This window comes from Halichondria panicea, chromosome 3, assembly GCF_963675165.1.
Source record: "Halichondria panicea chromosome 3, odHalPani1.1, whole genome shotgun sequence".
In the NCBI taxonomy this organism is placed as follows: Eukaryota; Metazoa; Porifera; class Demospongiae; order Suberitida; family Halichondriidae; genus Halichondria; species Halichondria panicea.
The window spans coordinates 7,333,151-7,356,904 of record NC_087379.1 but is presented as its reverse complement, the minus strand read 5'-3'; the positions used below and the strand labels follow the sequence as shown (position 1 = coordinate 7,356,904).

Genomic DNA, 23,754 nt, shown 5'->3' with positions numbered 1-23,754 from the left:
CACACACACAGTGTTCTCCATTGAGCTGCTCAGAGACAAGACCTGCATGGCGACAGTGGCGTGTCTAATCAGACTAGGGGCTGACCCTCTACTCAAGAACACCTTCAACTCAAGCTCTCAACCCACCCCCGCTCCTTCATTTGGATATTGGTATCACTTGAGAGTGAAACCAGTGTAGGCTGCTCTCCATGAGAATGAACTCCTCTGGTTGCTACATACCATCACCAAGGTAACCAGTCGTTCCTTTGCTTGTCTTTATAATGACTATGTAGGTTCCTCCTTGTCCAATTTGCAAACACATAACATTATACAAAGAAAAAAATAATACCTCTGTATAATTATAACATTGAGTAAAGCAAAACATGGCGAGAGGTATTAGCACAACTCGTATAATTAAAAGTTAAGTATTAAGTTCCGCCTGAAGCGTTTGTCATCCAACAAATGAATTTCACTATACTATATACTTCCTATAGCAAACAATGCACTAGGGTGCTGACTATAAAAGCAGGGGACCCACTTCTATGCTTACTTCCTATAGCAAACAATGCACTAGGGTGCTGACTATAAAAGCAGGGGACCCACTTCTATGCTTACTTCCTATAGCAAACAATGCACTAGGGTGCTGACTATAAAAGCAGGGGACCCACTTCTATGCTTACTTCCTATAGCAAACAATGCACTAGGGTGCTGACTATAAAAGCAGGGGACCCACTTCTATGCTTACTTCCTATAGCAAACAATGCACTAGGGTGCTGACTATAAAAGCAGGGGACCCACTTCTATGCTTACTTCCTATAGCAAACAATGCACTAGGGTGCTGACTATAAAAGCAGGGGACCCACTTCTATGCTTACTTCCTATAGCAAACAATGCACTAATATAGGGTGCTGACTATAAAAGCAGGGGACCACTCATGCCACATCAAGCAACACAACTGGTGAATATCAACTGTCCACATGCAAAGTTGCTCTAACAACTAAAGAAAATGAACAAGTCTCTCTTTGCTGTTTTCCTGGTGTGTGCCGTTGCAATAATGAACAGCCATGTAGATTACATATGTAGTCTATATAAAAAAATTATACTAGTTTATTCAATTCTACTTTGTATATTTGGAAGAGAAGGGTGTTGTTTTGTAAATACTTGGGCTCCAGTTCAGAGTGAGCAATGAACTGTGAATTTCCCCGCCCCACTCCCCTCTCTCCCTTTGTCACTCTGGTACAGCTTACATTTGGTGTATCGTCATCGTATGGAAGTGTGACTCTTTTATGATTCTCGCCATTGACCTGGTCCAGTAGTTGATATGATATTGCACCACGAAACGGCCATTTCAAAGAATCGTCAAACTCTCCTCTCATGAAGGACACAAACACAGAGACGCGTGTTCCTTTACCACTGCCATTACCATTAGCGTTCACTTTAAGACAGATTTTGTAGCCGTGATGGTGGGTGTAGACTGGAGGGGAATACCATTGATCTTTATCTCTCTTGTGCTGTCTAAAGTTGGTCATTGTAAGAACAGGGGGACCAAGAGGTCTAGAGTTCACGATGGGAGGTGCAGTCGTGAGCAGTTGTTTCATTGGTTCCAACTCGTTAATTTTTGTTTTAAGTATTCTGTTTTCAGCTTCCAGACTTGTGATTTTGTGCTGTTGCTTGGCATGACTGGTGGCTAATAGAGAGATGTGTGTGAGTAGGTTCTCTCTCAGGTGTTCTGGCATGTCTTGTCGAGGGAGTTTCACAGCACAGCCAACGTGGTGGAAGTCACAGTTGATGGTGGTCAGGGGGCACTCATCGGCAACATGGCTGTCTATATTCTGACGCTGGATAGTTGAACCACACTGGTTAGGGCAGGGGACAGGGAAGGACCCACACACAGGCCAGTGGTTGTTGGTGACATCATCATAGGTAGACTTGTAATCTTGGCAGTGTTCACAACTGAATGGACGTTTGGGGCAATCCTTAATTTGGTGGTTTTGAATGTACCTTCGTTGCTGATGGTTCCCGCATTTATAGAAACAAGCAATCTCAACAAACTTACATCCATCAAGTTGTTTATCTGGCTGTGGATCTGTGTTGAGGTGCTCATCAAGCTGTCTCAGTTCCCCCGTCCACTCACACCCGTCTTTCTGGTGGCTACATCGAACTTTCAAACTGTAGAGCGATTGTTTCAAACCCTTATCGGCAAAAATTGAAAATTGTCCGTTACAAGTTGGGCACGGCTTTTTAATTGCTTTGATATGTTCAATACAAGCTTTGCAAAATTTCATTCCACAACATGTGACCTGGTGGGGCTCTCGATTGATCTGGAGACAAACTGGGCAGTCTGACTGGATGTATTCCGAAGGTGGTGGCTTCACAAACTCACAATCGAATCCTATTATTCTCTTGTCAGCTTGTTGCTGGTTTTTGGGGTTCAGTGCTGCCATCTCTTGAACATTTACTTTCGTGTAATGACTAAACAGGGTGTGTCGGCTATTTGACAGTGTATTAATTTGTGTGGGAAGTCTCATACCATTCGTGCTTACCCACACACTCTAGTCCATTAAGTGGAATGTGGTCAGTTGGTTGACACAATGCGGCATACAATACCATGCACCACACGCACACACACACACATAGTGTTCTCCATTGAGCTGCTCAGAGACAAGACCTGGCGACAGTGACGTGTCTAATCAGACTAGGGGCTGACCCTCTTCTCAAGAACACCTTCAACTCAAGCCACTGACATGCTCGCTTTCAAACACTTTCCTCCAAAGAACTTCACCCCAAAACTGGAAGAAAGGTGAGACTACAAACAATGTATACAGCTCTTTGCTCTATTAGATATTGACATCATTTGTAAGTAATACCATGCAGTGCATGTGTGTATGTATAGCAGTTGTATGTGATACCGTTTATGTTGTATACAATAGAAATTTCCCTAAACTCCTCCTTGCAGAGCCACTGTTTGACCTGGCGTCGTACATCAATAGTCCGAGTCTGAGTGACGTGGAACTGGTATCAGAGGACGGGTCCTGATTCCATGCACACAGACTGGTTCTCTGTGCCCATAGCCCCGTGTTCAAGTCCATGCTAGACTCTGAACTATGGGTGGAATCTAGAAACAGGAGGTTGGTTATTTAATGCTGATTGCACTACCTCTGTCCACGGCTAGCGAGTGGTAAGTAAGTTCAATGCGAGCAGTTAGACAAAGAACGGCCAGCAATTTTTTGGCCACCGTGTAATTATATCAATTTACGTTACCAATTTGACCCATTGCCCAACCCACTGACTGCATGACACTGTACCACTTGCTTATCAAAAATTAAACTGAGCAATCATTATGTGTTACTATTATAAACTGGTACTAATTTAGCGAATTTCAGTGTTTTTGTAATTAACGCTATAAAACGCATTTAAAAACTATGAACCTATGAATCTCATTAATAAAAAAAACTTTTTTTATTTTTGTGTACTTTTGACATTATTAGCTAAGCAAGGTAACCCTTTTTTCAACTTTCCATTAAACCTTAAAACACATGCATACTTGTATAACTTTTGACAAATATTATGCTAGTGAATTTGCTACAAAGCCACCAAAATTAATACCCTAAAAACAGAGATAAATCTGAAAACGCTAAAGTTACTACCAGTCTATAATAGTAACATTAAGGTAAATGTAATCAGTACAATGCATGTACACAGATAAAAATTAGTAATTATTGTGCAATAATTATAATCATCACTCTTCTATCTAAGTAACTACTTCAGTTCTACTTATAATAGTGTATTTGGAAGAAAAGGGTGTCGTTTCGTAAATACTTGGGCTCCAGTTCAGAGTGAGCAATGAACTTTGGTTCCCCCCACCCCCCTCCCCTCTCTCCCTCTGTCACTCTTCCGGTACAGTATTTATTTTGTACTTTGTCGTTGTAGAATTCTGTGCTAGTTTTATGATCCTCTCCATTGACCTGGTCCAGTAGTTGATATGAAATCACACCACGAAACGGCCATTTCAGAGAATCGTCAAACTCTCCTCTCATGAAGTGCACAAACACAGAGACGTGTGTTCCTTTACCAGTGTTGCAGCCGTTAGCGTACACACAGAGACAGATCTTGTAGCCCTGATGATGGGTGTAGACTGGAGGGGAGTACCAGCGGTCGTCATCTCTCTTGTGCCGTTGGTAGTTCGTCATTATAAGGACAGGGGCACCATAAGGTCTAGAGTTCACGATGGGAGGTGCAGTCCTGAGCATTGGTTCCAACTCGTTAATTTTTGTTTTAAGTATTCTATTTTCAGCTTCCAGACTTGTGATTTTGTCTTGTTGCTTGGCATGACTGGTGGCCAATAGAGAGATGTGTGTGAGTAGGTTCTCTCTCAGGTGTTCTGGCATGTCTTGTCGAGGGAGTTTCACAGCACAGCCTATGTGGTGGAAGTCACAGTTGATGGTGGTCAGGGGGCACTCATCAGCAACATGGCTGTCTATATTCTGACGTTGGATTGTTGAACCACACTGTTTAGGGCAGGGGACAGGGAAGGACCCACACACAGGCCAGTGGTTGTTGGTGACATCATCATAGGTAGACTTGTAATCTTGGCAGTGCTCACAATCGAATAATCGTTTGGGGCAATCCTTAATTCGGTGGTTTTGAATGTACCTTCGCTGCTGGTGGTTTCCACAATTATAGATACAATCTATTTTGACGAACTGGCATCCATCGAGTTGTTTCTCTGGCTGTGAATCTGTGTTAAGGTGCTCATCAAACTGTCTCAGTTCCCCCGTCCACTCACACCCGTTATTCTGGTGGCTACAGCGAACTTTCAACCCATAGAGCGATATTTTCAAAGCTTTGTCGGGAAAATTGGAAAACTCCTTGTTGCAAGTTGGGCACGGCTTTTGCATTGCTCTGATGTGCTCAATACAAGCTTGGCAAAATTTCTTTCCACAGCATGTGACCTGGTGGGGCTCTCGAATGATCTGGAGACAAACTGGACACTCTAACTGGACGAATTGTTCTGGTGGAGGTTCCACAAACTCACACTCAAATCCTATTATTCTCTTGTCTGGTTTTTGTTGGATACTGGAGTCCAGTGCTGCCATTTCTTTTGTATTATAAACTAAAACAGGCCTTTTTGAGCAGTCTGTGAGATAGTCACACGCATTCTCTAACACATATTAAGTAACAAATTCATTGCAGTTTGTGAACGCGTACATTGTGAATGTACTTTCACAGATGCAGTGTCCCATTGTACATTGTCAACCAACTGGCCATATGTGGCCAGTTGATTGACACATGTACAATGGAACACACAATGACCATAATACCTACACACACGCACGCACACACGCACACACACACACACACACACACACACACACACACACACACACACACACAGCTTGTTGCTTGTTAATGCTGTTGGGGTTCAGTGCTGCCATTTCTTTAGCTGTAATTTCATTTATGTTTGTCAGCTCTTTTAATAATGAATATTATTGTTGCATATTATTCACACTTTTGTGACGAGTCACATGCTTTTTGACCCATATTAGGTACAGTAACAAAATTCATTTGTTTGTGCAATCACTTTCCACACCACACACACACACACATGCACACAGTGTTCTCCATGCATTGATTGAGCTACTCAGAGACAAGATCTGGCGACAGTAGCTGGGGGATCATAGTGCATGACTCAGTCATGTGACATGTAAAAGAATGATTTACTGCAGCTTCACTCACCAGAGGTAGAACACTAGAATGATTGTAAACAGGGGAAAAAGGTGTCTCCAAAACTAGGAGACAAAGTGAGCACCCTCCCCCCATTCTTGCAGGCCGCCCTATAGCCACAAACACATACAATACTGTACTGCTAACTAGATACTGCTAACTAACTACCGTACACATCTATACTGCCCATGTATAGCTTTCTTCACTCCCCCCTCCCCACACACAGCCTGAGTCCAGTGAGGTGACGTGATGTGGTGTCTCTCGATCTCTTGTGATGGTCCCTCCCTCCAGAGCACCTCACACCAATAGGATAGAGCCAAGAAGTGTAGGTGAATGCTTGAGCTTCAACATATCCAAAAATGTTTCCATGGAAATCTAAGGTGGTGGGTATGTGGTTGCTTTTACAACAGCAACAAATTGTTATAGTGAGCAAAAGCTTAGGGAGGAAAAACACCAACCGTTGTCGGCTAAGGTCTGGAACTCTGGCATAACATCAGTGGATAGTTGAGCTAACATATGCATGGATTAAAATTGTTTACATAAGTACACACGCTGTTTCATACTCCATTATGTGTGTTTTTGGGTGCCTTTTCGCTTAGGGAGAGATTTCAAGTAAAGTTTTCGGCTAAGGTCCAATTTTTTTTCACATGTATAATTATTGTTAGTAAATAATTATTGTCTATCTTTTGGTAGAAGCAATTTTTCCAGAAACACTTTACTTCCAGAGATAATTGATGTTACATACATTTTTTACAATCATCCCCGTTTTCACCTAAATGATTTTCCACTATAACAATTTTTTAGAGAAATATTTTTGAATAATTATGTTTGTAGCTTATTCATTCACCTACACAATGGTATCAGCATCATTTCTTAGAAATGTTTCAATCTCAAGATACACTTAAGTACAACTACTCACAAATGTGTGGTATTCTACTCTCTATAGGTTTACTTGCAGTGTACGCAATGGTTGTCAGCATCATTTCCTAGTACAACTACTCATGGTAATCTTACTCTCTAGATCTAGACTGGATGCAATAATGATGAACACATACAAACTAAGTATTACAAGCACTATGCATTTTACGTAATAGCTAAATGTATGACTGGTGTATGCTTGTAATATTGTTTTCGCTCCTTTTAATTATTAAGTATCTAGTTCATTTCTTCTTTGAATACTTGGAAGAGAAGGGTGTCGTTTCGTAAATACTTGGGCTCCAGTTCAGAGTGAGCAATAAGTGTTGTTTTTCCCCATCCCAATGATATTTCTTCCACTGTCACTCTACTACCGTGCATGTTAGGTGTTTTATCATTATTGTAGATGTTTCTGCCTCTTACATGACCGTCACCATTGACCTGGTTCAATAGTTGTAATGTAAGAGTTCCTTGAAACGGCCATGTTAAAGAATCGTCAAACTCTCCTCTCATGAAACACACGTATACAGAGACGTGTGTTCTTTTACCAGAGCCCGAGCCGTTAGCATACACTTTAAGACAGATCTTGTAGCCCTGATGGTGGGTATAGACTGGAGGGGAGTACCAGCTGTCGTTATCTCTCTTGTGCTGTTGGAAGTTGGCCATTGTAAGAACAGGAGCACTAAGAGGCTCAGAGTTCACGATGGGAGGGGAAGTCTTGAGCAGTGCACGTGGTTGTAGTGGTTGCAATGGCTCTAACCCAAGAATTTTGGTTTTAAGTTGTCCATTTTCAGCTTCCAGCGATTGAAACTTGTGCTCGAGGTTTTGGTGTTTGCTAGTCACTATAATTATTGTGATTAACTTTCAAATTTGTGATTTCTTTTCTTTGTTGTATTATCTCAGCTTGTTGCTTGGCATGACTGGTGGCTAATAGAGAGATGTGTGCTAGGAGGTAACTGTAAGCATGGTCTGGCATGTCTTGTCGAGGGAGTTTTACAGCACAGCCCACGTGGTGAAAGTCACAGTTGATGGTGGTCAGGGGGCACTCATCGGCAACATGGCTGTCTATATTCTGACATTGGATAGTTGAACCACACTGGTTAGGGCAGGGGACAGGGAAGGACCCACACACAGGCCAGTGGTTGTTGGTGACATCATCATAGGTAGACTTGTAATCATGGCAGTGCTCACAACTGAATGAACGTTTGGGGCAATACTTAATTTGGTGGACTTGAATGTACCTTCGCTGCATTTGGTTATCGCAATTATAGATGCAATCGATCTCAACAAACTGACAACCTTCAAACCGTTTCTCTGTCTGTGGATCTTTGTTAAGGTGCTCATCAAACTGTCTCAGTTCCCCCGTCCACTTACACCCGTCTTTCTGGTGGCTACAGCGAACTTTCAACCCATAGAGCGATAGTTTCAAAGCTTTGTCGGGGAAATTTGAAAACTCCTTGTTGCAAGTTGGGCACGGCTTTTTAATTGCTCTGATAGTTTCAATACAAGCTTGGCAAAATTTCTTTCCACAGCATGTGACCTGGTGGGGCTCTCGAATGATCTGGAGACAAACTGGACACTCTGACTGGATGTATTCCGAAGGTGGTGGCTTCACAAACTCACAATCAAATCCTATTATTCTCTTGTCCGATTTTTGTTGGATATTGGAGTCCAGTGCTGCCATTCTTTTGTATTGTAAACTAAAACATGCCTTTTTGATAGGAATGCAGTCTGTGATAATTATAGTCACATGCCTTTCGAACCTATATTAGGTATATTTAACCATAGCTATGATTTCCGTTTGTGAAAGTACATTGTCTCGGAATGTACTCTCACAAACGCATGCAGTGTCCCATACACACACACACACACACACACACACACACACACACACACACACACACACACACACACACACACACACACACACACACACACACACACATACACACAGTGTCCTCCATTGAGCTGCTCAGAGACAATACCTGGCGACAGTGGCGTGTCTAATCAGACTAGGGGCTGACCCTCTACTCAAGAACACCTTCAACTCGAGCACCCACTGACATGCTCGCTCTCAAACATTTTCCTCCAAAGAACTTCACCCCCAAAACAGGAGGAGAAAGGTGACACTACAAACAATGTCTTTGCTCTATTAGATGTTGGCATCACTTGAAAGTGAAACCAGTGCATGTGTGTGTGCATATATAATATAGGCTGCTCTCCATAAGAATAACTTCCTCTGGTTATAGTCCAAGCTAATCACTTAGTCTACACACATAATTGACAGGAATAATTTAAGTAACTACTTCAGTTCTACTTTGTGTATTTGGAAGAGAAGGGTGTCGTTTCGTAAATACTTGGGTTCCAATTCAGTGTGAGCAATGAACTTTGTACTTACCACGGCACTGGGTGATATCTCTCCCTTTGTTACTCTGTTACAGTGCTTGTCAGATGCTTTGTCACTATAGTTGATGGTGTCTGTTTTATGATCCTTGCCATTGACTTGGTCCAGCAGTTGAAAAGAAATCACACCACGAAACGGCCATTTTAGAGAATTGTCAAACTCTCCTCTCATTAAGCACACACCCACAGTGACGTGTGTTCCTTTACCAGTGTTCTTGCCGTTAGCGTACACACCGAGACAGATCCTGTAGCCCTGATAGTGGTTATAGACTGGAGGGGAAAACCACTCATCGTCATCTCTCTTGCGCTGTTGGAAGTCGGTCATTGTAAGGATAGGGGCACCAAGAGGTTCAGAGTTCACGGTGAGCATTTGTTGCAATGGCGCCAATTCGGTATGTTTCATCCTTAGCTGTTTATTCTCTTCAATTAAACTAGCAATGTCAGCTTGTTGCTTGGTGATTTCTTCTCTTTGTTGTGTAGTCTTAGATTGTTGCTTGGCATGACTAGCGGCCAATAGAGAGATGTGTGTGAGTAGGTTCTCTCTCAGGTGTTCTGGCATGTCTTGTCGAGGAAGTTTCACAGCACAGCCTACGTGGTGGAAGTCACATTTAATGATAGTCAGGGGGCACTCATCGGCAACATGGCTGTCTAGATTCTGACGTTGGATAGTTGAACCACACTGGTTATGGCAGGGGACAGGGAAGGACCCACACACCGGCCAGTGGTTGTTGGTGACATCATCATAAGTAGACTTATAATAATGGCAGTGCTCACAACCGAATGGACGTTTGGGGCAATTCTTAATTTTGTGGTTTAGAATGTACCTTCGTTGCAGTTGGTCCCCGCAATTACAAATGCAATTAATCTCAACAAACTGACAACCTTCAAACCGTTTCTCTGGCTGTGGGTCTGTGTTGAGGTGTTTGTCAAGCTGTCTCAGTTCCCCTGTCCACTCACACCCATCTTTCTGGTGGCTACAATGAACTTTCAAACTGTAGAGCGATTGTTTCAAACCTTTATCGGCAAAACTCGAAAATTCTTCGTTGCAAGCTGGGCACGGCTTTTGAATGGCTATGTTGTGCTCAATACAAGCTTTGCAAAACTTCATTCCACAACATGTGACCTGGTGGGGGTCTCGAATGATCTGGAGACAAACTGGACACTCTGACTGGACGTATTTTTCTGGTGGAGGTTCCACAAACTCACAATCAAATCCTATTATTCTCTTTTCAGCTTGTTGCTGGTTGTTGGGGTAGCCTTCTGCCATCTCTTGATTGTCTTGTAACTAAACAGGTGTCACTGTGTCGTCTCTTTTGACACACTGTCAGTTATATCAGAGATTATCTCGTTAATCTTTCCTTTCTCAGTAGTACATATAGCTTAATCCCATATTAGGTAACAAAGTCGTTTAATGTGTTCTTTTCATTGTTGACATAATAGTATATACATCCACTTTCGGTGTTGACACAATGAGAAAGCCATGTGTTGACTGTATCACTCTTCATGTGAATTCACTTGTATATAGGAAATTGAAGGCTGTGTGAAACCAAGGAACAATGTGTTTGCTGGTGCTGAAGCTGCTCTCGTTGGGCCATATCTGATGCCCAAGCGCAGGACTGGACCTTACGTTTTATCAACACCGTAAGAATTACTTCCTCTGGTTAATTGCTACAGACCATCACCAAGGTAACCAGTCTTGATGTGCTTGAGTGTTACATGTGTTCATGCATTGCTGTAGGGCAATTACGAGTGTCTGACTCATCTGGTCCAGTCTTGTGCTGTCCTCGGCAACTGTAGGAGTACAGAGAATGGAACCACGTGAGTTGCATGATATGAGACGGGGTCTGTGTATAGGTATATATAATTATGAGTATAAAATAATAGAAATTAATTGTCATGCTGATCCCTACTGCCCTTAATAAGTTCTTCCTGAAGCGTTCGTCATCTACATGAATTTCACTACTTCTATAGCAAACAATAATCAACAGCCATGATGTTCACCATATATATACATGTCTAGTACAAATAGCAATGTATGTAAGTTTGTGAAACTATTTTTTCAGTTCTATTTTGTGTATTTGGAAGAGAAGGGTATCATTTCGTAAATACTTGGGCTCCAGTTCAGAGTGAGCAATGAACTTTTGAAGTCCCCGCCCATTCTTTGATCTCTCTCCCTTCGTCACTCTGTTGCAGTACGTGTTAGGTGTTTTGTCACTATACGGTACGGTGTGGGTGCTATGATCCTTGCCATTGACCTGGTCCAGTAGTTGCCATGAAATCACACCACGAAATAGCCATTTCAATGAATCGTCAAACTCTCCTCTCATGAAGTACACACCCACAGAGACGTGTGTTCCTTTACCAGTGCTACAGCCGTTAGCGTACACTTTAAGAGAGATCTTGTAGCCCTGATGGTGGGTGTAGACTGGAGGGGAGAACCACTCATCACCATCTCTCTTGTGCTGTTGGAAGTTGGTCATTGTAAGGACAGGTGGACCAAGAGGTCTAGACTTCACGATGGGAGGTGCAGTCTTGAGCAGTTGTTGCATTGGTTCAAATTTAGTTTTAAGTCTTCTATTTTCAGCTTCCAGATATTGGTAATTGTGCCCGAAGTTTTCATGTTTCCTTTTTAAAGTATCATTCTCAGCTTTCAAATTTGTTATCTCAGCTTGTTGCTTGGCATGACTGGTGGCCAATAGAGAGATGTGTGTGAGTAGGTTCTCTCTCAGGTGTTCTAGCATGTCTTGTCGAGGGAGTTTCACAGCACAGCCTACGTGGTGGAAGTCACAGTTGATGGTGGTCAGGGGGCACTCATCAGCAACATGGATGTCTATAATTATTATGACGTTGGATAGTTGAACCACACTGATTAGGGCAGGGGACAGGGAAGGATCCACACACCGGCCAGTGGTTGTTGGTGACATCATCATAGGTAGACTTGTAATCATGGCAGTGCTCACAACCGAATGGACGTTTGGGACAATCCTTAATTTGGTGGTTTTGAATATACCTTCGCTGCTGATGGTTCCCGCAATTATAGATGCAATTGATCTCAACAAACTGACATCCATTGAGTTGTTTCTCTGGCTGTGGATCTGTGTTGAGATGTTTGTCAAGCTGTCTCAGTTCCCCCGTCCACTCACACCCGTCTTTCTGGTGGCTACAGCGAACTTTTAAACTGTAGAGTGATTGTTTCGAACTTTTGTCGGCAAAACTCGAAAATTCCTCGTTACAAGTTGGGCATGGCTTTTTAATTGCTTTGTTATGTTCAATACAAGCTTTACAAAACTTCTTTCCACAGCATGTGACCTGATGGGGCTCTCGAATGATCTGGAGACAAATTGGGCACTGTGACTGGATGTATCGTTCTGGTGGAGATTCCACAAATTCACAATCAAATCCTATTATTCTCTTGTCCACTTGTTGCTGGTTGTTGGGGTTCAGTGTTGCCATTTCTGACAGTTTTTGTACATTTAACTTTCACGTACAAAACATATAGCTTGTATAGGCTCTTTGATACATTGTGAGAGCTCATGCGGTACAGTCACATGCTGCATGCATTCTAACACATGCATATTAGGTGCAGTCCATAATAAGTTGGTTGACATGCACAATGGGACAATACCGCCTGCCCAATTATGCTCAAAATGTTGCCTATAGTCTATTTTTCCTATTATATAGCTAGTCTTTTGATCTCACTCAATAGTCTCACATTTTTATACAAATAGTAAAATTACAGCTTGTATATAAATTAAAAGAGTTCTTCAACACAGATCATATCTCAAGACAAGACCTGGCTACAGTGGCATGTCTAATCAGACTAGGGGCTGACCCTCTACTCATGCAAGAACACCTTCAACTCGAGCACCACTGACATGCTCGCTCTCAAACACTTTCCTCCAAAGAACTTCACCCCAAAACTGGAGGAGATTGGTGAGACTACAAACAATGTATACAGCTCTTTGCTCTATTAGATATTGGCGCCAATTGAAAGTGAAACCAGCTAGTGCATGCATGTGTATGCATAGGCTGCTCAGGCTCCATAAAAATGACTTCCTCTGTTTGCTACAGACCATCACCAAGGTAACCAGTTGTTCTTTGATGTGGTTGAGTGTTACATGTGTTCATTGCTGTAGGGCAATCACGAGTGTCTGGCTCATCTGGTCCAGTCTTGTGCCTCTCCCCGTCAACTGTAGGAGCACAGAGAATGGAACCACGTCAGTTGCATGGGTTTATGAGAGGGGGTCTGTGTATGGGTACATGTATATATTTATGGTACGTGGTCGAGAAGGGGAGAAGGATCACCTGCTACCCTCCTACCGCCACATTTAACCTCGTGCGAGCGGTAACAAGTTCACTGCAAGTGGTTAGATAAAGAACCACCAGCACTTTTCCAATCCTTCTCAGTCACCGTGTAATTATATCAATTAACGCTACCATCCATTGCCCAACCCACTGACTGACACTACCATCCTTATAATTGCTTATTGAAAGTTAAATTTGTTAGCAAACAATAATATAATCCTGTACGAACTAAATATTACAATACACAGATAAATTGTCTAATTGTAATAATTGTCTGTACAAGTACGTATTTTGCACTCACTAACTACTTCAGTTTTACTTTATGTATTTGGAAGAGAAGAGTGTCGTTTCGTAAATGCCTGGGCTCCAGTTTAGAGTGAGCAATGCACATTGGGTGTCCCCACCCCTCTGATTTCTCTCCTTTTGTCACTTTGTTGCAGTACTTGTTAGGTATTTTGTCATCATAGACGAGTGTGTGTGCTTCATGATCCTTGCCATCGACCTGGTTCAGTAGTTGATATGAAATCACACCACGAAACGGCCATTTCAGAGAATTGTCAAACTCTCCTCTCATGAAGTACACGTGCACAGAGACGTATGTTCCTTTACCAGTGCCCCAGCCGTTAGCGTCCATACCGAGACAGATCTTGTAGCCCTGATGGTGGGTGTAGACTGGAGGGGAGAACCACTGATCATCATCTCTCTTGTGCTGTTGGAAGTTGGTCATTGTAAGGACAGGGGGCTCCAGTGGACCAAGAGGTCTAGAGTTGACGATGGGAGGTGCAGTCTTGAGCAGTTGTTGCATTGGCTCCAATTCAGTTTTAAGTATTCTATTTTCAGCTTTCAGAGATTGGTAATTTTGTTCTAAGTGTCCTTGTTTGCTCTTTAAAGTATTGTTCTCAGCTTCCAGTCTGTTGATTTTGTCTTGTTGCTTTGCATGACTGGTGGCTAATAGAGAGATGTGTGTGAGTAGGTTCTCTCTCAGGTGTTCTGGCATGTCTTGTCGAGGGAGTTTCACAGCACAGCCTACGTGGTGGAAGTCACAGTTGATGGTGATCAGGGGGCATTCATCGGCAACATGGCTGTCTATATTTTGACGTTGGATAGTTGAACCACACTGGTTAGGGCAGGGGACAGGGAAGGACTCACACACAGGCCAGTGGTTGTTGGTGACATCATCATAGGTAGACTTGTAATCATGGCAGTACTCACAACTGAATGATCGTTTGGGGCAATCCTTAATTTGGTGGTTTAGAATGTACTTTCGTTGCAGTTGGTCCCCGCAATTACAAATGCAATTAATCTCAACAAACTGACAACCTTCAAACCGTTTTTCTGGCTGTGGATCTGTGTTGAGGTGTTTTTCAAGCTGTCTCAGTTCCCCCGTCCACTCACACCCATCTTTTTGATGGCTGCATCGAACTTTCAAACTGTAGAGAGATTGTTTTAAAGCCTTGTCAGAAAAACTTGAAAATTCCCTGTTGCAAGTTGGGCACGGCTTTTTAATGGCTTTGATGTGCTCAATACAAGCTTTGCAAAACCTCTTTCCACAGCATGTGACCTGGTGGGGCTCTCGAATGATCTGAAGACAAACTGGGCACTGTGACTGGATGTATTCCGAAGGTGGTGGCTTCACAAACTCACAATCGAATCCTATTATTCTCTTGTCAGCTTGTTGCTGGTTGTTGGGGTTCAGTGCTGCCATCTCTTGATTGTTATTTTATCTTGTCTTGTAAGTAAACGGGTGTCACTGTGTCATCTCTTTTGATCAGAGTAAAAACCTTCTCGTATCTTTCTTTTCTCAGTAGTACGTATATACATGCTCTACAGCTTTTAATCCCATATTAGGTAACAAAGTCGTTTAATGTGTTCTTTTTCATTGTTGACATAATTGTATACACACTTTCGGTGTTGACACGATGAGAAAGCCGTGCTGGCTATATCGCTCTTAACTATTTTCATGTGAATTCACTTGTATATAATTATAGGAAATTGAAGGCTGTGTGAAACCAAGGAACAGTGTGTTTGCTGGTGTTGAAGCTGCTCTCGTTTGGCCATATCTGATGCCCATGCGCAGGACTGGACCTTACGTTTTATCAACACCGTAATAATGACTTCCTTTGGTTGCTAACATACCATCACCAAGGTAACCAGTCGTTCCTTTAATATGGTTGAGTGTTAAATGTGTTTATTGCTGTAGGGCAATCACGAGTGTCTGACTCATCTGGTCCAGTCTTGTGCTGTCCCATCAACTGTAGAGAATGGAACCACGTGAGTTGCATGGATATATGAGAGGGGTATGTTTATGGGTATGAATACCGTATAGCGGGTAATTTTCGAAGGCTAATAGCTAGTTTCACGAGTTTTATCAATCAGCAAAAATTCCTTTTCAATATACAAGTACAAAAAAACTGCTGTCCTCAAAAATTATTATTCACAAAATTCACAAAAATTACCAATCCGCGAAAAATAAACCCTCGAAATTATCTGCGTACGGTTTATAGCGAGGATTGCCATACCTCCCCACAGGGTTTTTATCAAAATTTATGAACAAGTATAATAATTATTGCTGCAATCAGTTCACAGATAATAATAAGTATGTCTCGCACAATATTATGTCTATTTGTTTGTCACTCTTAAAGTAACCTACTTCAGTTCTACTTTGTTTATTTGTAAGAGAAGGGTGTCATTTCGTAAATACTTAGGCTCCAGTTTAGTGTGAGCAATGAACCTTGATTATTCCCACGCCCCTGTTGATTTCTCTCCCTCTGTCACTCTGGCACAGCTCCCATTAGGTGTTGTGTATGTTTCATGATCCTTGCCGTTCACCTGGTCCAGTAGTTGCACTGAAATCGCACCACGAAACGGCCATTTCAAAGAATCGTCAAACTCTCCTCTCATGAAGAACACATACACAGAGACGTGTGTTCCTTTACCAAAGTTTGAGCCGTTAGCGTCCACTCTGAGACAGATCTTGTAGCCCTTATAGTGGGTGTAGACTGGAGGGGAGTACCATTGATCGTAATCTCTCTTGTGCTGTTGGAAGTTGGTCATTGTAAGGACAGGGGGCTCCAGTGGACCAAGAGGTCTAGAGTTCACGATGGGAGGTGCAGTCTTGAGCAGCTGTTGCAGTTGTTGCATTGGCTCCAATTCAGTTTTAAGTATTCTATTTTCAGCTTTCAGAGATTGGTAATTCTGTTCTAAGTGACCTTGTTTGCTCTTTAAAGTATTGTTCTCAGCTTCCAGTCTGTTGATTTTGTCTTGTTGCTTTGCATGGCTGGTGGCTAATAGAGAGATGTGTGTGAGTAGGTTCTCTCTCAGGTGTTCTGGCATGTCTTGTCGAAGGAGTTTCACAGCACAGCCTACATGGTGGAAGTCACAGTTGATGGTGATCAGGGGGCATTCATCGGCAACATGGCTGTCTATATTTTGACGTTGGATAGTTGAACCACACTGGTTAGGGCAGGGGACAGGAAGGACCCACACACCGGCCAGTGGTTGTTGGTGACATCATCATAGGTAGACTTGTAATCATGGCAGTGCTCACAACTGAATGGACGTTTGGGGCAATCCTTAATTTAGTGGTTTAGAATGTACCTTCGTTGCAGTTGGTCCCTGCAATTACAAATGCAATTAATCTCAACAAACTGACAACCTTCAAACCGTTTTTCTGGCTGTGGATCTGTGTTGAGGTGTTTGTCAAGCTGTCTCAGTTCCCCCGTCCACTCACACCCGTCTTTCTGATAGCTTACATCGAACTTTCGAACTGTAGAGAGATTGTTTCAAAGCCTTATCAGAAAAACTTGAAAATTTCTCGTTGCAAGTTGGGCACGGCTTTTTAATGGCTTTGATGTGTTCAATACAAGCTTTGCAAAACTTCTTTCCACAGCATGTGACCTGGTGGGGCTCTCGAATGATCTGGAGACAAATTGGGCACTGTGACTGGATGTATTCCGAAGGTGGTGGCTTCAAAAACTTACAATCGAATCCTATTATTCTCTTGTCAGCTTGTTGCTGGTTGTTGGGGTTCAGTGTTGCCATTTCTGACAGTTTTTGTACATTTAACTTTCACGTACAAAACATAATAGCTTGTATTATAAGCTCTTTGATACATTGTGGAGATCATGCGGTACAGTCACATGCATGCATTCTAACCCATGTATATTAGGTGCAGTCCATAATAAGTTGGTTGACATGCACAATGGGACAATACCGCCTGCCTAATTATGCTCAAAATGTTGCCTAATACTGATACATAGTCTATTTTTCCTATTATATAGCTATATAGTCTTTTGATATCTCACACAATTCTTACCCATTATAGTCTCACATTTTTATTACAAATCATTAACGATAATTAAATAACATATGTTTAGTAAATCTGGTTACTACAGACCATCACCAAGGTAACCAGTCGTTCCTTTGATGTGATTGAGTGTTACATGTGTTCATTGCTGTAGGGCAATCACGAGTGTCTGACTCATCTGGTCCAGTCTTGTGCTGTCCATGTCAACTGTAGGAGCACACAGAGAATGGAACCACGTGAGTATGAGAGGGGGTCTGTGTATATGGGTACATGTATATATCAGTGGCCGAGAAGGATCACCCCCTACCTCCTACAACCAAAAGTAAGTTTAACCATGTGCAAGCGGTTAGACAAAGAACGGTCAGCAATTTTTCGATCCTTTTCGGTCACCGTACAATTTATCGTACCCATTGCCCAACAAACTGACTGGACACTACCATCCTTATACTGTTTATCAAAAGTTAAATTTTTGTTACCAAAATGAACAATTATCGTGTAGAGCTAAATGTATATATTATCAGTACACAGATAAAATAATCATGACTAGTACGTTTGTGAAATAATTGTCTGTACATAGATTATAATCTAATAGTTCAGTTCTACTTAGCTTTGTGTATTTGGAAAAGAAGAGTGTCATTTCGTAAATACTTGGGCTCCAGTTTAGAGTGAGCAATGAACTTTGGGTCTCCCCGCCCCATTCCCCTCTCTCCCTCCCTCACTCTGGCACAGTACTCGTTAGGTATTTTGTCATCATAGGTGAGAGTGTGTGTTTTATGATCCTCGCCATTGACCTGGTCCAGTAGTTGAAATGAAATCACACCACAAAACGGCCATTTCAGAGAATCGTCAAATACTCCTCTCATAAAGAATACACCCACAGAGACGTATGTTCCTTTACCAGGGCCACAGCCGTTAGCGTCCACTCTGAGACAGATCTTGTAGCCCAGCTGATAGTGAGTGTAGACTGGAAGGGAGAACCAACAATTGTCATCTCTCTTGTGTTGTTGAAAGTTAGTCATCGTAAGGACAGGGGGCTCCAGTGGACCAAGAGGTCTAGAGTTCACGATGAAAGGTGCAGTCTTGAGCAGTTGTTGTAATGGTTTCAACTCAGTTTTAAGTGTTCTATTTTCAGTTTCCAGACTTGTGATTTTGTCTTGTTGCTTGGCATGACTGGTTGCCAATAGAGAGATGTGTGTGAGTAGGTTCTCTCTCATGTGTTCTGGCATGTCTTGTCGAGGGAGTTTCACAGCACAGCCTACGTGGTGGAAGTCACAGTTGATGGTGGTCAGGGGGCACTCATCGGCAACATGGCTGTCTATATTCTGACGTTGGATAGTTGAACCACACTGGTTAGGGCAGGGGACAGGGAAGGACCCACACACAGGCCAGTGGTTGTTGGTGACATCATCATAGGTAGACTTGTAATAATGGCAGTGCTCACAACCGAATTGTCGTTTAGGGCAATCCTTAATTCGGTGGACTTGAATGTACCTTCGCTGCTGATGTTTCCCGCATTTATAGATGCAATCAATCTCAAAAAATTTGCATCCATCGAGTTGTTTCTCTGGTCGTGGATCTGTGTTGAGGTGCTCATCAAGCTGTCTCAAATCCCCCATCCACTCACACCCGTCTTTCTGGTGGCTACAGCGAACTTTCAAACTGTAGAGTGATTGTTTCAAACCTTTGTCAGGGAAATTCAAAAAGTCCTCTTCGTTGCAAGTTGGGCATGGCTTTTGAATTGCTTTGATGTGTTCAATACATGTTTTGCAAAACTTCTTTCCACAGCATGTGACCTGGTGGGACTCTCGAATGATCTGGAGACAAACTGGACACTCAGACTGAACGTATCGTTTTGGTGGAGGTTCGAGAAACTCACAATCGAATCCTATTCTTCTCTTTTTGCCAGATCGTTGCTGGTTGTTGGGATTCTGAGCTGCCATTTTCTTTCTAACTATAACTAGATCTATATTATACCCCTTTTTGATAGTTCTGTTAATGCATGGTTATACCACAGCCCACAGTTTTAATACTCAGCATACTCAAGAACATTGATCTTTGGTGTAACTATGTTTTGCCTTGTGCATGTGATAGTCACATGCATTCTAACCCCCACATTAGACAGTAACAAAATTCATTCCAATTGTGCTATATATAGACACTCCTGATATTGACTAACAAAAATTATATAATCATCCTCCCCCCCCCCACACACACACACACACCAGATTCTCCCGGCACACCCTGGTATTCAGTCCTGGCCAACCTGACCTGTAACTACCCCCTCAGTTACTATGGCAACATTGAGGATCCAGAGCACGAGGCCGAGCCTGCTTCATACCTATATAAATGTATATAGCCAGGAGTGCATGAATAGCTATAATTACTATGTTTTCTCATAAATAATTTTGAATCTGTGGTTGCTTATCAAGAGTAGTTGAATATTTTTGCTTTGTAATAATAAATCTACTTCTTCACTTGTATAAAATTTAGTTATTGAACTGCAATTTAATTATGTACTTACATGAAATGAACTCAAACGAAACAGTTCCAAAATAGCGTTAAAAATAATATTGTCAGTGCCACGGAGTCTCAGACAGCCTTGGCTCTCTTTGCTCGGTGAATCTCGCCCTTGTTCACTCGAAAGTCGACGTCAATGTACTCACCACTCCAACTGGACACGTAGATGTTCTCTGGTGATGAGTACTTGTTGCGTACCCAGGTGCAGAATGTGGTGCATACTCCACCATAGGCTATAGCATTGAGCAGTCCTTGTAGAGGGTTCAGTATTGCCTGGGGGGGGGGGTGGTATCAGCTATATACAAGTTCATGGTATAAGCTTAGATGATGTAATGTTGATTGGTTTAGAGCTCCATCCCACTCACTCACCAGAGGTAGAAGACTAGAATGATGCTGAGTATCTTCCTCCTCGACAACTCTTTCTCTTTCCTCCAGACATCAGCCACCGAGATATTACTGGACATGTTGGCAATCCGATTCACTACACAGAAAGAAAGTGAAATGGTGACATGCAGCCATCAATGATTGAGCGTTTCTGGACAACATAATTTCAGTGCATATAATAGTCTATGGGGTGAGTGTTTCCAAGTGGATACGTAGAATAGTGGTAGTGCTAGCATGATGATAATGAGAGGTCCCAGTGTGCACATGAAGTGACTGATGATGCACAACGAATCCTCAGCACAACTGCACAATACAGAGCAAAATAACTTTGCATGCAAAAACCCTTATTAGAAATCGATAAATTGTATTGAAACAGGAGCAATCAAACTTACTCCAGATAAGGAGGACAGGTCCACAGTGAGCACAAGCTGCCAGTGATGTACAAAAAACAAAAGAACCAGGTGAAGAAATGCGAGCAGCCAAGCTTCCACTTGCTGCCATGTTTAATTGGTGTTGTACACATCAACAGCAAAGAAGAGGGTCTAGAAATAAGTGGCATTGTACCAGAAGAAACTGAATACCCAGTGCTGTGAAATTAGTGTGACTGGGTCATGCACATGCAGAGACTCAGAGAATTTATACTCTCAGTGTGTGCTATCTCTTCTGTCGTTATTATATCATGTATAGGTATATAATAATATTATGAGTATACGTTATAATAGAAGTTAATTGTCATGCTGATCTATACTGCCCCTTTTATATAGTTTATCGCACTATAAGTTCTTCCTGAAATGTTCGTTATCTACATGTAACGAATAAATTCTATAGCAAACAATAATCAACACCATGATGTTCAACATAATGTCTAGTTATGCCTCGAGGCGTAGCTGTTCGCCTAACCGTTATAAAAGCGAAAACTCGGCCTGGGATCGAGGCTAACTGTGTGTCTGTCTGTCTGTCTGTCTGTCTGTGTGTGTATTCCAGCTATAACTGCTCAACGGTTGCAATGTAACGAAAACTAACAGCTTCTATAGGCTTCTAGCCACGTTCTCTTGGATTTTGATTCGTGGATTAGCAAACTAAAGCTTCTTTCTCGAGTTATGGCTAGTTTGACTCACATTGAAGGCTGTTGCAGTCTCTTCAGAATCTTTCATAGCATCATCTGTTCGCACAAACTTTCTATTCAACATATGAGTTAGCCTTGCACTAAAGCGCTAGCTTTTTGTTAGCTACAATACTCAGAAAATATCTGTTAAAACAGCTAGCTAGCAGTAGCCATTTGTGAAATTGATCTCTTTGGACACACCCTTTAATTATTCCTGTGGATGTAATGCGCATGCGCGCTCATTCCCCACATGTAAGATCCTCCTGGCAGAATCATCTTTGTCTTGAGGGCCTGGTAAGCCACAAAACACTACCATATAACAATATAGATAACAATATGCATGTACACAGGTCTTTTCTTAGATATTATATACACTAAACTACAGATCCTGGAAGAATCAATTTTCTTCTTTCTTGAGGTCCTGGTAAGCCACATAATACAACAATAGATGCATGTAAATAAGTCTTTTCTTCTCAGTGACTTTATATAGATAAGCTAACTTTAATACTAATATAACACTCTAATACTTTTAAGCGAAAGCAAAAACATGGCGAGAGGCATTAGCACAGCGCCAGCTTGAACACTAGTTTTAATAGCAATGTATGTAAGTTTGTGAAACTATTTTTTCAGTTCTATTTTGTGTATTTGGAAGAGAAGGGTATCATTTCGTAAATACTTGGGCTCCAGTTCAGTATGAGCAATGAACTTTTGAAGTCCCAACCCATTCTTTGATCTCTCTCCCTTTGTCACTTTGTTACAGTGCGTGTTAGGTATTTTGTCACTATAGGGTGTGGTGTGGGTGCTATGATCCTCGCCATTGACCTGGTCCATTAGTTGCCATGAAATCACACCACGAAATGGCCATTTCAGAGAATCGTCAAACTCTCCTCTCATGAAATACACACCCACAGAGACGTGTGTTCCTTTACCAGTGCTATAGCCGTTAGCATACACTTTAAGACAGATCTTGTAGCCCTGATGGTGGGTGTAGACTGAAGGGGAGAACCACTCATCACCATCTCTCTTGTGCTGTTGGAAGTTGGTCAGTGTAAGGACAGGGGGACCAAGAGGTCTAGAGTTCACGATGGGAGGTCTGGAGTTCACGATGGGAGGTGCAGTCTTGAGCAATTGTTGTAATGGTTCTAATTTAGTTTTAAGTCTTCTATTTTCAGCTTCCAGATATTGGTAATTGTGCCCGAAGTTTTTATGTTTTCTTTTTAAAGTATCATTCTCAGCTTTCAAATTTGTTATCTCAGCTTGTTGCTTGGTATGACTGGTGGCTAATAGAGAGATGTGTGTGAGTAGGTTCTCTCTCAGGTGTTCTGGCATGTCTTGTCGAGGGAGTTTCACAGCACAGCCTACGTGGTGGAAGTCACAGTTGATGGTGGCCAGGGGGCACTCATTGGCAACATGGCTGTCTATATTCTGACGTTGGATAGTTGAACCACACTGGTTAGGGCAGGGAACAGGGAAGGACCCACACACAGGCCAGTGGTTGTTGGTGACATTATCATAGGTAGACTTGTAATCTTGGCAGTGCTCACAATCGAATAATCGTTTGGGGCAATCCTTAATTCGGTGGTTTTGAATGTACCTTCGCTGCTGGTGGTTTCCGCATCTATAGATGCAATCGAATTTAACAAACTTACATCCATCGAGTTGTTTCTCTGGCTCTGGATCTGTGTTGAGGTGCTCATCAAGCTGTCTCAGTTCCCCCGTCCACTCACACCCGTCTTTCTGGTGGCCACAGCGAATGTTAAGTCCATAGAGTGATTGTTTCAAACATGTGTCTGGGAAATACAAAAACTCATTTTTATTGCAGGTTGGGCACGATTTTTTAATTGCTTTGATGTGTTCAATACAAGCTTTGCAAAACTTCTTTCCACAGCATGTGACCTGGTGGGGCTCTCGAATAATCTGGAGACAAACTGGACACTGTGACTGGATGTATTCCGAAGGTGGTGGCTTCACAAACTCACAATCGAATCCTATTATTCTCTTGTCAGCTTGTTGCTGATTGTCAGGGTTTAATGCTGCCATTTTCTTTGTAACTGAACTGTTGTGTATAGTGTGGGATGCATGCCCCATGACAGTCACATGCATTCTAACCTACATT

At 42.2% G+C, this 23,754-nt stretch overlaps 8 protein-coding genes, 1 long non-coding RNA gene and 1 pseudogene across 18 annotated transcripts; 1 reads left to right on the top strand and 9 right to left on the bottom strand.

Annotated features, from left to right (window-relative positions):
* The first annotated feature begins 86 nt into the window (after positions 1-86).
* On the top strand, positions 87-20,107 carry LOC135334098 (uncharacterized). Of its 8 annotated transcripts, none has more exons than XR_010394196.1 (16): positions 87-229; positions 2,617-2,779; positions 2,936-3,107; positions 5,595-5,720; positions 5,930-6,032; positions 6,650-6,707; positions 8,573-8,741; positions 10,547-10,707; positions 10,760-10,839; positions 12,795-12,954; positions 13,050-13,104; positions 13,158-13,238; positions 15,315-15,472; positions 15,527-15,597; positions 17,787-17,868; positions 19,858-20,107. It is a non-coding gene; the product is annotated as an uncharacterized LOC135334098 (long non-coding RNA). The 8 variants fall into 8 exon arrangements; XR_010394193.1 differs by having other exon boundaries at positions 5,595-5,780; positions 5,930-6,028; XR_010394192.1 differs by having other exon boundaries at positions 5,595-5,780.
* On the bottom strand, positions 982-2,482 carry LOC135334079 (TNF receptor-associated factor 4-like). The gene has a single exon (XM_064529120.1). It carries the CDS (start codon positions 2,421-2,423, stop codon positions 1,077-1,079), a length of 1,347 nt encoding a protein of 448 aa, XP_064385190.1. The 5' UTR covers positions 2,424-2,482; the 3' UTR covers positions 982-1,076.
* Positions 3,750-5,413, bottom strand: LOC135333056 (TNF receptor-associated factor 4-like). Its single transcript, XM_064527987.1, has one exon. It carries the CDS (start codon positions 5,073-5,075, stop codon positions 3,750-3,752), a length of 1,326 nt encoding a protein of 441 aa, XP_064384057.1. The 5' UTR covers positions 5,076-5,413.
* On the bottom strand, positions 6,791-8,373 carry LOC135334095 (TNF receptor-associated factor 5-like). The gene is given in 2 exon segments (XM_064529153.1): positions 6,791-7,451; positions 7,453-8,373. Coding segments are annotated over 2 exon segments (1,443 nt in total). The 5' UTR covers positions 8,303-8,373; the 3' UTR covers positions 6,791-6,858.
* LOC135334075 (TNF receptor-associated factor 4-like) lies at positions 8,857-10,533 on the bottom strand. Its single transcript, XM_064529117.1, has one exon. The coding sequence runs from the start codon at positions 10,286-10,288 to the stop codon at positions 8,921-8,923; it is 1,368 nt and encodes a 455-aa protein (XP_064385187.1). The 5' UTR covers positions 10,289-10,533; the 3' UTR covers positions 8,857-8,920.
* LOC135334089 (TNF receptor-associated factor 4-like) lies at positions 10,932-12,567 on the bottom strand. The gene has a single exon (XM_064529146.1). The coding sequence runs from the start codon at positions 12,090-12,092 to the stop codon at positions 11,073-11,075; it is 1,020 nt and encodes a 339-aa protein (XP_064385216.1). The 5' UTR covers positions 12,093-12,567; the 3' UTR covers positions 10,932-11,072.
* Positions 13,522-15,144, bottom strand: LOC135334072 (TNF receptor-associated factor 4-like). Its single transcript, XM_064529114.1, has one exon. It carries the CDS (start codon positions 15,029-15,031, stop codon positions 13,631-13,633), a length of 1,401 nt encoding a protein of 466 aa, XP_064385184.1. The 5' UTR covers positions 15,032-15,144; the 3' UTR covers positions 13,522-13,630.
* Positions 15,747-17,444, bottom strand: LOC135333055 (TNF receptor-associated factor 5-like; annotated as a pseudogene).
* LOC135334080 (TNF receptor-associated factor 4-like) lies at positions 18,081-19,719 on the bottom strand. Its single transcript, XM_064529122.1, has one exon. The coding sequence runs from the start codon at positions 19,570-19,572 to the stop codon at positions 18,232-18,234; it is 1,341 nt and encodes a 446-aa protein (XP_064385192.1). The 5' UTR covers positions 19,573-19,719; the 3' UTR covers positions 18,081-18,231.
* On the bottom strand, positions 20,067-23,754 carry LOC135334068 (TNF receptor-associated factor 4-like). 3 transcript variants are annotated; one of them, XM_064529109.1, is made up of 4 exons: positions 21,652-23,754; positions 20,926-21,075; positions 20,519-20,836; positions 20,067-20,422 (listed from the first exon to the last, which is right to left on the bottom strand). In XM_064529109.1, exon 1 carries the CDS (start codon positions 23,739-23,741, stop codon positions 22,257-22,259), a length of 1,485 nt encoding a protein of 494 aa, XP_064385179.1. In that variant the 5' UTR covers positions 23,742-23,754; the 3' UTR covers positions 20,067-20,422; positions 20,519-20,836; positions 20,926-21,075; positions 21,652-22,256. The 3 variants fall into 3 exon arrangements, with proteins under 3 accessions (XP_064385179.1, XP_064385177.1, XP_064385178.1); XM_064529107.1 differs by having other exon boundaries at positions 20,926-23,754; XM_064529108.1 differs by having other exon boundaries at positions 20,519-20,630; positions 20,926-23,754.

What these genes read in the sequence shown, in the direction of transcription:
- LOC135334075 (XM_064529117.1), bottom strand. Translation starts at nt 10,288, where the DNA reads ATGGCAGAAGGCTACCCCAACAACCAGCAACAAGCTGAAAAGAGAATA.
- LOC135334079 (XM_064529120.1), bottom strand. Translation starts at nt 2,423, where the DNA reads ATGGCAGCACTGAACCCCAAAAACCAGCAACAAGCTGACAAGAGAATA.
- LOC135334089 (XM_064529146.1), bottom strand. Translation starts at nt 12,092, where the DNA reads ATGGATGTCAGTTTGTTGAGATCAATTGCATCTATAATTGCGGGAACC.
- LOC135334080 (XM_064529122.1), bottom strand. Translation starts at nt 19,572, where the DNA reads ATGGCAGCTCAGAATCCCAACAACCAGCAACGATCTGGCAAAAAGAGA.
- LOC135334068 (XM_064529107.1), bottom strand. Translation starts at nt 23,741, where the DNA reads ATGCATGTGACTGTCATGGGGCATGCATCCCACACTATACACAACAGT.
- LOC135334072 (XM_064529114.1), bottom strand. Translation starts at nt 15,031, where the DNA reads ATGGCAGCACTGAACCCCAACAACCAGCAACAAGCTGACAAGAGAATA.
- LOC135333056 (XM_064527987.1), bottom strand. Translation starts at nt 5,075, where the DNA reads ATGGCAGCACTGGACTCCAGTATCCAACAAAAACCAGACAAGAGAATA.